This window comes from Xenopus laevis, chromosome 5L, assembly GCF_017654675.1.
Source record: "Xenopus laevis strain J_2021 chromosome 5L, Xenopus_laevis_v10.1, whole genome shotgun sequence".
Lineage (NCBI taxonomy): Eukaryota > Metazoa > Chordata > Amphibia > Anura > Pipidae > Xenopus > Xenopus laevis.
The window spans coordinates 49,641,828-49,655,631 of NC_054379.1; the positions used below are offsets into that span (position 1 = coordinate 49,641,828).

General features: G+C 35.0%; 1 protein-coding gene across 2 annotated transcripts in view; it reads right to left on the bottom strand.

Moving 5' to 3' along the window:
• The window catches only part of esr1.L (estrogen receptor 1 L homeolog), a 118,047-nt gene that overhangs the window by 16,699 nt on the left and 87,544 nt on the right, over positions 1-13,804 (bottom strand). For both annotated transcript variants that reach the window (XM_041562111.1, NM_001089617.1), the window contains 2 exon segments: positions 11,385-11,711; positions 68-206 (listed from right to left, as the gene is read on the bottom strand). In XM_041562111.1, coding sequence (XP_041418045.1) covers positions 68-206; positions 11,385-11,711 — 466 coding nt within the window.

Consider the following 13,804-nt stretch of genomic DNA (forward strand, 5'->3'; position numbering starts at 1 on the left):
CAGATCCTTTACATTCCATATTACATTAATCCATATAAAAGTAAAAAATGGGAATAAAAATACAGACCTGTCCAGTAACAGATTTGGTGCAAATGAAAGTTTGCCTGGATGTTCCACAGATCTCCAGATTAAACCAACCATTAGGATCTCCAGCCAAGCACATTCCAGAAGGTGTACCTGGTCATGGAGTGTTAAATCCACAAACCCTATAGACAAAGGACAGTATTAAACAGTGATTCGTTTTCACACTTATAGACTGACTTTTTGATCAATTTGTTGGCAAAATTTGCCCCTTAGTTAAACTAGTGATGGACATTCATTTCAAGCAATATCCACTATATAACTAAAAGTTAAGTTAAACTACTCTTTATACATTGCATTTTGCATTATATTTTACTCTTACTTTCTGCTACCTGGAATTTGCTGCCAACAAATTGATAATGAGACAAAAGTTAGAGCATTGTCATAGTAATTCACCATAGTAACAACATGCAGATAAGCTACCACTACCAAGGTGGAGAGCTTCATAGTGAGAAAGGTGAAATGATTTATAATAAAACACATACAACATATCATACATTCTGTTCAAGGTAGACATCTACTTAATAAAAAGATATGAAAAGAAATGTTTTCATCAACAAAAGTAAAACTGAAGAAAGTAATTCAGCAGTGAATGTTCTTTTAATATTTTGAGTAATTTCCAATTCTCTGGTACAGTTATGAGACCTGTTATCCAAAATGCTAGGGATCTGGGACTTGCTGGATAAAGGAACTTTCCGTTATTTGGATAGCCATACTTTAAGTCTAGTAAAAAATCATGTAAACATTAATTAAACTCAATAAGATAGTTTTGCCTTCAATACTTTATTATATCTTAGTTGAGATCAAGTACGGGGTCCTGTTTTATTATCACAGAGGAAAAGGAATCATTTTTAAACATTTTAATTATTTGCTTAAAATGGAGTCTATGGGAGATGCCCTTCCGGGAATTCAGAGCTTTCTGGATACAGCTATGGGACCTGTTATCCAGAAACCGGGGGTTTCTGGATAAGGGATCTTTTTGTAATTTGGGTCTTCATACCTTAAGTCTACTAAAAAATAATTTAAAAATTAAATAAACCCAATAGGCTTGTTTTGCTTTCAATAAAAATTAATTATATTTTAGTTTGTAACAAGAACAGTGTAATGTTTTATTACAACAGAGAAAAGGAAAATAATTTTTTAAAATTTGGATTATTTTAATCAAATGGAGACTAAGGGGAAATTTACTAAAGGGCGAAGTGGCAGTTCGGCACTTTTTCTAAGTCCCAAAAAACGCTGGCGTTTAAAGGGTGAAAGACTGAAAAAGATCGTAAAATTTCATTTGGGGTACCCTCCTTCCCCCCCCTACATTTGATTACATATGGCACCTAAACTATACTGTGGGCACATGTGTAGGGCATTATAACAACTTTATATAATTTTATTAAGGTTCCCTGGCCTTGTGTAGTGTAATGTATTTGCTGCAGCATATACGGCCATTATACTTTAACTGTACGCCGTATGCTAATTAGCCATCGCTAGCGTAACTTCGAACTGCTGAGCTTAATTTCGCTGGCGTAATTTCGCCAGCATTCGTTACCCTGTGCGCAACTTTGGATCTTCGTGAATTATCGCTGTCCAGGCGAATTTACGCCTGGCGAAGTGTTGCGATGTGCGTGAAGCCAGTGCTGGCGAATTTTTGCCGGTTAGTGAATTTGCCCCTATGGGAGATGGCCTTCCCGTAATTCCGAGCTTTCAGGATAACAGGTTTCCAGATAACGGATCCAATATCTTTAATGGGTTTCCGGATAACAGATCCCATACCTGTACCTTGTTCGTTACCCTGTGCGCAACTTCGGAGCTTCGAGAATTAGCGTTGTCCAGGCTAATTTACGCCTGGCGAAGTGTTGCGATGTGTGTGAAGCCAGTGCTGGCGAATTTTCGCCGGTTAGTGAATTTGCCCCTATGGGATATGGCCTTCCCATAATTCCAAACTTTCAGGATAATAGGTTTCCAGATAACAGATCCAATACCTTTAATGGGTTTCCAGATAACAGATCCCATACCTGTACCTCAAAGTGATCATTCCTATGCACTTCACTCAAAGGTCAAGCACAGAATTACATCAATTTGATGTACATTGGGCTTATTTTTAAAGAAAATGTTTTTATTTAAAAACAAATATTTCAAACAATTGGATTTATGGCAAAAAGTCCATATAATAATAAAGCAGTTCCTCCAGCAGTGGTAATTTCTGTATACTTCTCCTATTTAACTCACTCCCACAGCCTGCACAAACCCAACTCAATCTAATTCAGATATATAGAACATATAAACAGCATTTTGTTTGTTAACATACTGGGAAATTAAAGTGGAAAAATTAACTTGAAGACTAACACAGCTTCATGTCTACAAATAGAAACTTTCCAGAACATAACATGCTGTACCCAAAGACTGAAGCAGCCCAAAGAGTTCAAGGTCTGGTCACTGAATTCAGCCAGTAGAAAATAAAATGAATGTCTGACAAAGACACCTGCAAACATTTTACATGTTCAAATGGCTTTCGTTTGAAAACTAATTATGACTTTTTCCAGCAATACACCAGAAATCATTTTAGAAGATATAAAATGTTTTTGTTCATTAGATTGCATGTTTCTCCTTTCTTTTTTTTGCTTCTTATATATAGAAAATAATTATGGAAACGTGTAGGATCATCAGCACAATCCTTGGGTAACTGATTAAAAAGATGAATCTCCCTATTTCCTGCCTTCCTTGCTATACATAGCCATGTGAAATACAAGGCAGCCGGCACTTTTTTTTTGACAAAACCTTCATTTTTGTCACATCAAAGGAATAGACACACTACAATTAATTACAGCAATTTCCTGGAATGACACAAGAGTATGTGAGTTTTTATGTGGGAGAGTTACGGTCTGGAAAACCACTGGAAGATGCTAGTGACTGATGGTGCTGGAAGCACAATACAACTTACAGACTGGATATGTTTCTCTCTGGCACAGCTTGATGTTATTCAGCATGTTCCCAATGAGACAGAGAACAATAAACTATATTGCTTCATTTCTATTGATCCTCTATTAAACAGTTTAAAATAAATGTATACCCTTATGCAGAAATAGCTTCTCTGCTTCAAAATGAAGTAGATGTATTTTTAAGTAGTGATGGGCGAATCTGTGCTGATAAATTAGCAAAGCGTATTAAAGTCAATGGGTGTCAAAATAATTATGACATGCGTCAATTTTGACACACAACAATTTTTATGCGTGCGACATTTTTTTTGATGCAGCGGATTTTTTTCCTGCGAATTAATTAGCTTGCACTGAAATGGGGAAATTCACTGCGAATTTGTGTCTGCCGAATTTATTCACCCATCACTATCTATAAGCAAGAAGCTACATTTGGAGCCCATTGGTGTCAGCATCACAACTTTTATCACCCTGTCTGAGTGAGAAAGACACCTATCTAATTTTGTTATGATGCATATTTTCTGTTAATCCAAAAAACTATATATGTCACTGCTGAAATAATACTGTTTCCATTAGGCATGTTATATATTAAAAGGAAGTTGCTACTTTGAAAGCTCAGCCAATGATAAACAAAACTCTTTCTACATCAGCTTTACATACTGTATCCTAAGGGACAGCTCAAAATATCAATTTAATATCAGATTTATCACTCAAATGGTAACATATTTATTATCACAGTATTGCTTCTTGTTGTAAAATTTAGAGACAGACAGGGCCTTATTTACATACAGGCCTGTGCCTAAGGTGGCAACTTTAAGGAGGTGGCCCTTGGGTGCCTATATAAAATATGTATATATATATGTATGTAATTTTCCTTAAAAAAAATTATCTCCCCAGCTACCACCAGACCTTTGTGTCCTAATCCGGTCATGGGGAATTGTTTCAAGCAGCTTTATTTATTTATATTTCCCACTTTATAAAAGATTTGAGATTTTCAGCCCTATTGAAAAGAAATGAAACAATGTAATTTTTTCTGTTGTGCAAATTTTCTTTCATAACAAAACGCAAACTCAACTATTCGGTTTGAGTTTAAATAAGCTAGTTCCTTATCTCTCTCCCCAAAATGCCCCCTAATGAAAATAAAATGGTGTTTATTTCAAATATATTGTATCCTACACAACTGTGCTAAAGTATGATGTGTGGACACAGTTTTAAAGATGAAAACTTGGAGAATTTGGAGAGCTGCTAAATAACTCAAAAACCACAAAAAACAAATTGTAAATTGTCTCAGAGTATCACTCTCTACATCATACTAAAAGGTAACTCAAATGTGAACAACCTCTTGAAAGCCTTAATAAATACATTAGAATTGAATTTGTATTAAAACATTGTCGGGGGAATGTAATAAAAGTCGGTAACGGAAAAACTATTCGCAATGTGAAAAGTTATGCCTTTGCGCGAACAAATTTTGCTTTGCGCGAATTTAATATAGCTTTTGCAAACCCGGAAACTGTTTAGCAACCACTTCCGACAGTGGAAGACCATTTGCAAATTTTATAGTTTGCGCCAATGCGCAGTCAATGTAATAAAATTTCTTACTGAAAAATCGTTGTTTGCTCCAAAAGATTACGACACCTTCAAGCACTTCTTAAAAGTGCGCAATTAAGATTCTCAATGCACAATTAAAGTTCGAAAATGTAATAACAGTTTGAGGAATAATATTACATTGTGAGATGTGGATTTTTATTCTTATTGGTGTGAATTGATTTGCTCTTTGCGACTTTTTTTACATTCCCCCAATGTTTTTTCTATAAATATACCCCATCTCATTCTTCTCCTTGCCATGTCTTCCTTTTACTATTTTATGTTTTCTTTCTTTAAATGTACCCTGTATATCCCTTTAATTTCTCAAGGAAACAAACAGAATTACTTTGACAGAGAAGAAGAAAGAAACAGGAAAATTTGTGAGACATCCAAATAGATCTTTGGGTACTTGGTACTGACTGATTTTATATTTAGTCGCATTCATAATATTTGTAATTTATTTCATGTCCAGATGCAAAAAACTATGCTTTATTATTCCCATGGACCAATTTAATATCAATCTAATGCACCAAATGTGAACCATTTGTCTTTTATTCAGGGTTCCCTAAATATGTTTAATCTGCATTTGAAGGATATTCACAGATTGGATTAGAAATGATCTGCCTAGTTAAACATTGCAACTGTAATTCCAGTTTACCACCATATAGATTTATGTCATTTATATCAGTTATTTCTAACAAGAATTAAATATTTTTGGGATAATATCACCATATGTGATTCATGAGTAGTAATGAGCAATTTTTTTCAGCATGGAAATTTTTTAAAAAAAAAACTAGGGCAAAATTTCACTGGAAATGTTTCTGCTGCAAAAATGATGCAAGACAATGGAGTACAAAAAAATTCAGCAAAACACTGTCTGTTGACAATTTTGATTAAAAAACTATGAAATAACTCAGAACTGCAGAAGAAGCGAGCACTCCTGAAGTGAACACGTTTGGAGATAAAAACATTTTATTTCGCACAATTTATAAAACTGCATTTTGTATCAACAGATAGGCCAATAAACACAATTCAAAAAACTGTTAAATAGCAAGTGAGGTCCACTAATTGGCCACACCTCACATATCCAAATCCAAATAACACATTAAAACCAGTAAATGCTATATAATAAATTGACTTGCATCATTCTCCTGCAATATCATAAAAAATTTACTAAGGAGGTTATTTACTAAGCTCCAAATACCTGAAATTCCCTAAAATTTGAAAAATTTGTGATTTTTTAAATAAAATCGGACTTTTAAAAAAATCACAAATTTTTCGGAATTTATTAAACCCTGAGGGCTAAAAAGCCCGAATATAAAAACACGGCATCTCAAACCTGTCGAGGTTGCATAAAAGTCAATGGGAAAAGTCCCATTGATTTTTGGTTGTGTCAGGGGTTTCAGCAATTTCACAATGTTTTCGAAGCTTTTGGGTCGAAAAATTTCCGGGAAAACATAATAATAAATAAGCGTTAAAAACCCGAGCGGGTCAGATCAGAGTTTATAGCAGCCGATATTGAGATAAATTCGGACCTTGATAAATACCCCCATAAGTTTCTCAATTTCAAATAGCAAGTAAATAAACTGCAATGCTGCAGTATAATGCTACAATACAACATTCAATATAAAAAAAGAGAATCACACCCAAGTGTACATATATTCTATGCTTCAATCTTCACAATACAATGCCGAAAATGTAAAAATATGTATATATATATATATATCGAACAATAAACCCTAAACCCGAAGGTCAAGCACCTTCCTAATAAATTGTAAAAAAAACAAATGTAAATGCATGTAATATGACTTACTGGGATGCCTAACTAAAAACATAAGCCAAAAGAGACTCTCATATGGTGACCACATACAACAATATCACTTAAAACATGTGACTTCAAAAGTCTCATTCAATCCTTTTGGATAGCAAATCTTGAGATTAAAGATCCAGTACAATTCTTACATAGGAAAATGGAAACTAAATACTCACCTGTACTGTATATGGCAGAAGAATCCTCTCTTGTATCTGAAGATGTGCAACATTGCATTCATTATAATCTTTAAAATGTAAAATGACTGTAGAAACCAGATGCAATGTGATTTATATGCTCCCCAAAGGCCTCAACGTGTAACCAACGTACTGTATATTACACCACAAATTCGCAAGCATATGCACCACAGGGCTGATATTAGAAATAAAGTAATGCTGCATTTTATATGTTTTGCCTGTGAAACTCTGCTAAAAATCTTGATGATACCTTTAGGGGCACATTTACAAAGCTCGAGTGAAGGATTCGAATTAAAAAAAGTTCGAATTTCGAAGTGTTTTTTGGGCTACTTCGACCATCGAATGGGCTACTTCGACCTTCGACTACTACTTCGAATCGAACGATTCGAACTAAAAATCGTTCGACTATTCGACCATTCGATAGTCGAAGTACTGTCTCTTTAAGAAAAACTTCGACCCCCTACTTCGGCAGCTAAAAGCTACCGAAGTCAATGTTAGCCTATGGGGAAGGTCCCCATAGGCTTGCCTGAGATTTTTTGATCGAAGGATATTCCTTCGATCGTTGTATTAAAATCCTTCGAATCGTTCGATTCGAAGGATTTAATCGTTCGATCAAACGAATAATCCTTCGATCGTTCGATCGCAGGATTTGCGCTAAATCGTTCGACTTCGATATTCGAAGTCGAACGATTTTAGTTCCTAGTCGAATATCGAGGGTTATTAACCCTCGCTATTCGACCCTTCATACATCTGCCCCTTAATCTCCCCATACTGTCTACTACATAATGTAATGAACGCGGGGACATCCACTTTTCTCCCTTCATGTCAATGCCCCTAAATCTTCCTAAAAGCCTACAATCTCAGCCTTGCAACTCCTGCCTATCTAATCTAAGAGCCCACTGAAAAGCATCAGTTAAAACCCTAAGGGGGGGGGGAATATAACAAAAGTTGCAAAGAGAAAAACGATTTGCACAAATAAGAATAAAAATTTACATCTCGGTTATTGCATTGTGAATTGTAATTGCGCACTTTTAAGAAGTGCTTGAAGGTGTCGCAAACTTTTGGAGCAAACATAACTTTTTCAGTATGAAATGTTATTACATTAACTGCGCATTGGTGCACGCTATAAAATTCACAAACTTTCTTCCACTGTCAGAACTGGTCGCTAAACAGATTCCGGGTTCGCAAAAGCTACACTAAATTTGCCCAAAGCAAAATTTGTTTGTGCATTACTTTTCACATTGCGAATGGTTTTTCCGTTACCGACTTTTATTACATTCCCACATAAGTGAATAACCCTGTGCCAAAAAAACAATCCCATAAATGACAAAACAACCAAAAACTCCTCCTCTGAAATAAAAATTCAGCAAAGATGCTGAGACTGGGGAAATGGAATTCCCCTGAACACATATCCAGGATGCCAAGAATCGGCCCTTAAAAGCATATTCCCCACATTCTGTTTTCAAAAGATCGTAGTGACAACTTTATCCCCCTTCACCAATCAAACATAAATCCAAAAAACAAATTGACCCTTCCCCAAATCACTAGTTAATTTCAAATTATAAGCATTCACATAAAGGGGGTTATTTATAAAAGGTCCAGTTTGTGAGCTTGAATGTTTTCTAATTTATGAAAAAACTTGATTTAAAAAACTCGATCCATTGAGTTTGAGGTGAAAAACCTGAATACTCAATTTAATCAAGTTGGTGCTGAAAAAAACTCGAATCACCCAAATTAATCAAGTTTTCAAGCAAAATCCACTGAAAAACCCCGAACATCATGAAGAGTACAAACATTTTCAAATGGTTGAAGGGACCTCTGCCATTGACTTCTACATGACCTTGACAGGTTTTAGCTGGCATATTTTCGGATTCAAGCTATTTCCAGCTTAGGTTAGCATAGATGGGAGCAAATTTTGCACCCATTTGTGCCCCACTTCCTTTAACTGCAAAGCATTTTGTGGATTATTCATTGAATAAAGTAGCCAGACCAACAATAACAATCAAAATGTACGTCCTGCAAATATTCTCGATTCTTTATTCTTCCAAGTCCCTATAAGCCAGGCACTGGATCAGATCAACATTTTGCACTGAACTCTGCTCTGCCTTTGTAGGTAGTCAATGCATGCATCAACATAGTTTTATTACCCATTTTTATTCAAATATTCTAAATGTCTCTATATACCTGGGCAATTATGTAAGACTTTGAAGCCCTTGAAGGCTAACTTGCACTTATGTTCATCCATCTGATACTAAATATTGTAGTGTAGATAAATAGTTCATATGATGTTTGGCTCTTACAATATAAACATTACATTTGCATTATATTTAAATGTAATTAAACTTTGGATTTGAGTTACTTCTGTTTTGTGACTAGGTAGACACATTTCAATGTTAATACACTGTAAACATTTATATGAGGCGTCAGCCTTCTAGAATATACCAACCATTTTTCTTCTTTCATGCAGTCTTACAGAAATTAAAATACTGTCAACTCTAAGCAGATTACATATAACATAACCCTACTTTTTGTTATTCCTTGCAGAACAGTGTGTTAAGGAACCTTTTTAGACTGCTTCATGAATTACTTGATTTATAATTGTTAAAAGTAATAAATAATGATCCAAAACAGTACTGTATGATTCAATTTCCGAGGCTCTGATATCATGGAATCTGATCTAAGTGCAGTGTAACTACTTGCCAATGAATATGTAAAAGAGATTCATTGCTCAAACAGGTGTAATACTGTGATGATTCTAAAGTAGTAGTCCATACACGGCTAATGTGAAATGAACCAAATGATCATACAAAAGATTTTTACATGTTGCGTCAGTGCTAGCCTTTATACACAACTTTCATGATCTAACCGTTCACCCTTGTTATTGCTAGTTACTAAAGATACCAATGGTATTCCCAGGGGGGCTTTTTATTCAATAAAATATCAGAAACTATCATAAATACAAATGGAATATAAGCTTTGTGACGTTTCTGAATCTATCAAGTTGGTATTTGTTCCCTTTGCCTAGACCAGTGATCCCCAACCAGTGGCTCATTAATAACATGTTGCTCACCAATTCCTTGGATGTTGTGCTCAGGGGCCTCAAGGCAGGTGCTTATTGTTTTAATTACTGGCTTGGAGGCAAGTTTTGATTGCATAAAAATCATGTGTACTGCCAAACAGAGCATCCTATGCTGCCAGTCCATATAGGGACTACCAAATAGTCAATCACAGTCCTTATCTGGCATCCCCAGGGCTTTTTTCATGCATGTGTTGCTCCCCGATTCTTTTTACATTTGGATGCTGCTTACGGGTAAAAAGGTTGGGGCCAAGACAATGTATTAAAGAAGTTAATTAGAGAGTTAATTATGTTTAAAATAACTGACTCGAACATGGAGCTGCATGGGGGGGATATAAGCCACTAATCATAGTTAAAAGGTGTAATACAGTATTAATATCTGTGGGATCACAATGAGTATAAATAGTCCCTTTCTGTATTAATTAACCCCTCCCATCCATAAACTTAATCCTAATATCCTAGAAGAACTGACTAGATGTAATAGCAACAGATTTATACAGTTTTTACTAGCATGAAAATGTACCTGTATAGGCTCTTAATAACTAAAACAGACCACAAAAGAAATTTGCAAACACAATGAGAGAACACTAAATCATTTTTATATTTAGCAATGCAAAGTTTTTTTTAATTTTAACAATCTTAAAACAGAAGGCAACTAATTAGGAATATAATCCTTTAACAGATTTAGTAGGAGTAATAGCAGTAGAAGCACATCATTTGATTGGCTAATATACTACACGTTAGAAAGATTCACGTCTATTCAAACTGTCACCATTTTAGTAATCCATAAAGGGGATCAGCTGTTTATAAAACTGCTTGCCAATATTAACGTGTTTTGGTAAAAATTTTACAAGATGGATCTCCAGTCCTTGACATCACCTAATCTGTAGATCATCAAGTCACTAATCCCCATCTTCTTTGCCTACAAATGGAATATCCACCATCTGATGCATGTAATATTGAGACATTTTATAGTATAAATCCTTACTAGGTATTTAAAGTTATAATCTGACTTGATACTGTGTTGCTACTGTCACCAGTATCAAGAGTGTTTAAAAATGCTAGTAAGTTGTAATTATGGAAGTGCTTGTGAAACAATTTTCAAAATGTCATTTTTGGGAACTTTTTTATCTTACTGCAAGAAAAGTTATTGGCACTTTTTATGCTTGCATGGGGGAATCTATTTTTCTGGTGCACACCTGACTTTCTATTTCCAACAGAAGCCACATCTTCTTAACTGACTGTTTTAAGACTCATGGGGCACAGTGTCTGGAGGTACAGGGCAGCTCTTCCTTATTGGCTGCCCTGGGTTATTTGGTTAGCGAGTTTGGAGTCAATATCCAATTCTGTATAGCAACTTTGTACTGTGTCCACCACAAGCCTATGCAAGGAATATATGGGAACTTAGGCCCCGGTGCAAAGTCTAATCATTTTTGCTCACTGCAGGGTGTTTAACAAATTGGTACTACCCCTAGGATTATAGGTTCCCTTGGACTTTAACAGTAAAAGGGATTGAGTTTAGGAGGCCTATTTATTAAAAGGAGAGAATTGTTTGTATAATGAAATGGTTATTATGTGATGGCAGCATCACTAGACCAGAAAGTAATTGTTGGAATACACAAATTCACTTTATCTGTACTAATTATCACATATATCTATAGAGACTTTCATAATGATGGTAGTTACTATGGAATGATTCAGTATTTTCCTACCTGGCACTCTCTTTGCCCAGTTAATCATGTGTACTAGCTCCTTATCAGCAAGGTTTGTAAGCAGAGTCATCATGGAAGCTTCACTGAGTGGTTTGGTTGAGTCATGCTCAGAATATACTATAGGTGGCTCAGCCTCCATTAAGGCACTGATAAGCTGCTCAGCTGTAAGTGATAACACTGGGCTTAGCTTCATGCTTTTCACAGAAGGATTCACCCATATAGATGCTGTCCTAATCTCTGATGGATCCACATCATTCTTCTGCTCTTGTTCTTCTTTCTGCCGTTTATGTTTCAACATACGTCCTCCCCTGCGATCCTTTCGAATGCCTTAATGAACAAGATATTGATTAATATTTTTAAAAAATCTCACTTGGTTTCTAGCAAATAGAGCTTAAAGTAGATGTGGACATTTAAAATAAAACAAAGGGGGAACAGGGGTTTGTTCTTAACACTATGGGGCCAAATTATTAACATTTGAATTTCTTCGTTTTCATGAATCATATTTTTTAGCACTTGATTATACTAATTACTCTAAACCACCAAAAAATTGTAATTTATTAAATGAGAAAAAAACATGAAAAACACTGATATAAATCTGCACCTTCTAAAAGCTGTCAAGGTTATGTAGATGTCAATGGGATTTGTCCTTTAACAATTGTAGGAGGATTTTGAGCTCTTCTTATTAGTATTCTGATTAGCTGTTTTTTAAGCTGTTTTAATAGATATCTTGGTATTCATGGTTTTAAAGAAAATGTGTTTTATCATAGTTTCTAAAACCTCTAAAATCAGAATCTTTATACATGGGCCTCTAGAAGGCAGAATCATCAAATATCAGACTGAGGAATCCAGAGGGATTTGCAGCGTTATGTTTACCCCATTACCCCAACACTTTCCTGACTGTAAGGAAAATGTCCAGTGGATGCAAATCATCTAATTTTTCGCCCTAGTAAGAAACATAGAATATAGCTTTCAGGCTTTCAGGAAAATAAAGTTGAACAAATAAAACTACCACAATAAATTATATGAATAAATTAGTATGTTTACTAATTAACATATTTTAACTTAAAATATTCAATATCTAGAGTATATTTTTATATTTTGCTTTCCCTTTGAATCTTTACCTCAAGTATATTTTTCTGGTTGTATACTATACGCTGAATAACATTACTGTGCTGACTCATCAATTGTAGGTCCATCATCTGATGTGGGAGCAATCACTGATCATTAAATTAAAAAAAATTATGAAATAAGATGATTGGTGTCAGTTAAAGGGAACCTGTCACCCAGCCGTAAAAAGCTGTATAATAAAAGTTATTTTCAAATTAAACATGAGATCTAAATTCTTTGTTTTATTAAAGCATTTATAGTTAATCTCATCTGTCAATCAAATATACCTTAGACATAGAGGTGGGGCAGGCAATCACTTTCCATTCAGCACTTACTAGATGTCACTGCTCTCCCCACATTCCCCAGTTCTCTTAACCATTTAATTGTGTAGCCAGGGCATGGGGATGGACATCAGGTCCCTGATTCTGGTGCAAAACAAGATTCTGAGATGATGCAAGGCTTGTCTTAATAACAGTGTCCACAAAATGGCTCCTGCCTTCTTGCTATAATTATGAATTCCCAGACTGAAGGAAACAATATTCAAATAATTTCTATAGTGTAATTAAAGTAAAGTACACTTTATTGTCATCTCAGCAGTATACGAATATACAGTGAGACGAGACGACGTGGCACCAGCTAGTACATATCACAAAAAAGGCACTTAAAAATACACAATAAATATGTAAACATGAAATGTGCAATATTAAAGTCCATTTTGCTTGACTGATACGATAAAATAGGATTTGGAATCTTTTTTTCGGTTCATGGATCCCTTTTAAGTGAAAAAGAGCAATATTGTGAGCTGGATGAGACCATCACCTACAATTAATAAATTAGTAATATTGCTAGCTATAATAATAATATGATATTATTGAATGAAATTAGAGTCTGACTAATTATTGTCATCTCTAGTATGTAGTTCCATATATGCTTTATAGTAGGTATCACAAGGAAATTGACATATTGCTGAAGTAGTGTGGTTTCCTTAAAATATTTTCACATTCCTATTTCCCAATATCTATTTGGAACAACTCACTCTCACCGATAAGGCAAGTAAGGGCTTGCAAGTATTTTAGATAAACAGCAACAGGTCAGATTTATAATTTTCTGCTACTGAATCACTGGTAATACCTAAATGTGAAGGCAGAATATTGTGTTCATCATTGCTGAACAAAAGGGCAGAGGCCAAGTTCATTAGGTAAACAAAGCTGACTGAGCATATTTATTTCTTGCAAAATGAAAAGTACCTGGCAGCTTATATCTGGAGCATGACAGAAATATTAGGTGAAAAAAGACTGTGGAAGGAAAGCCGT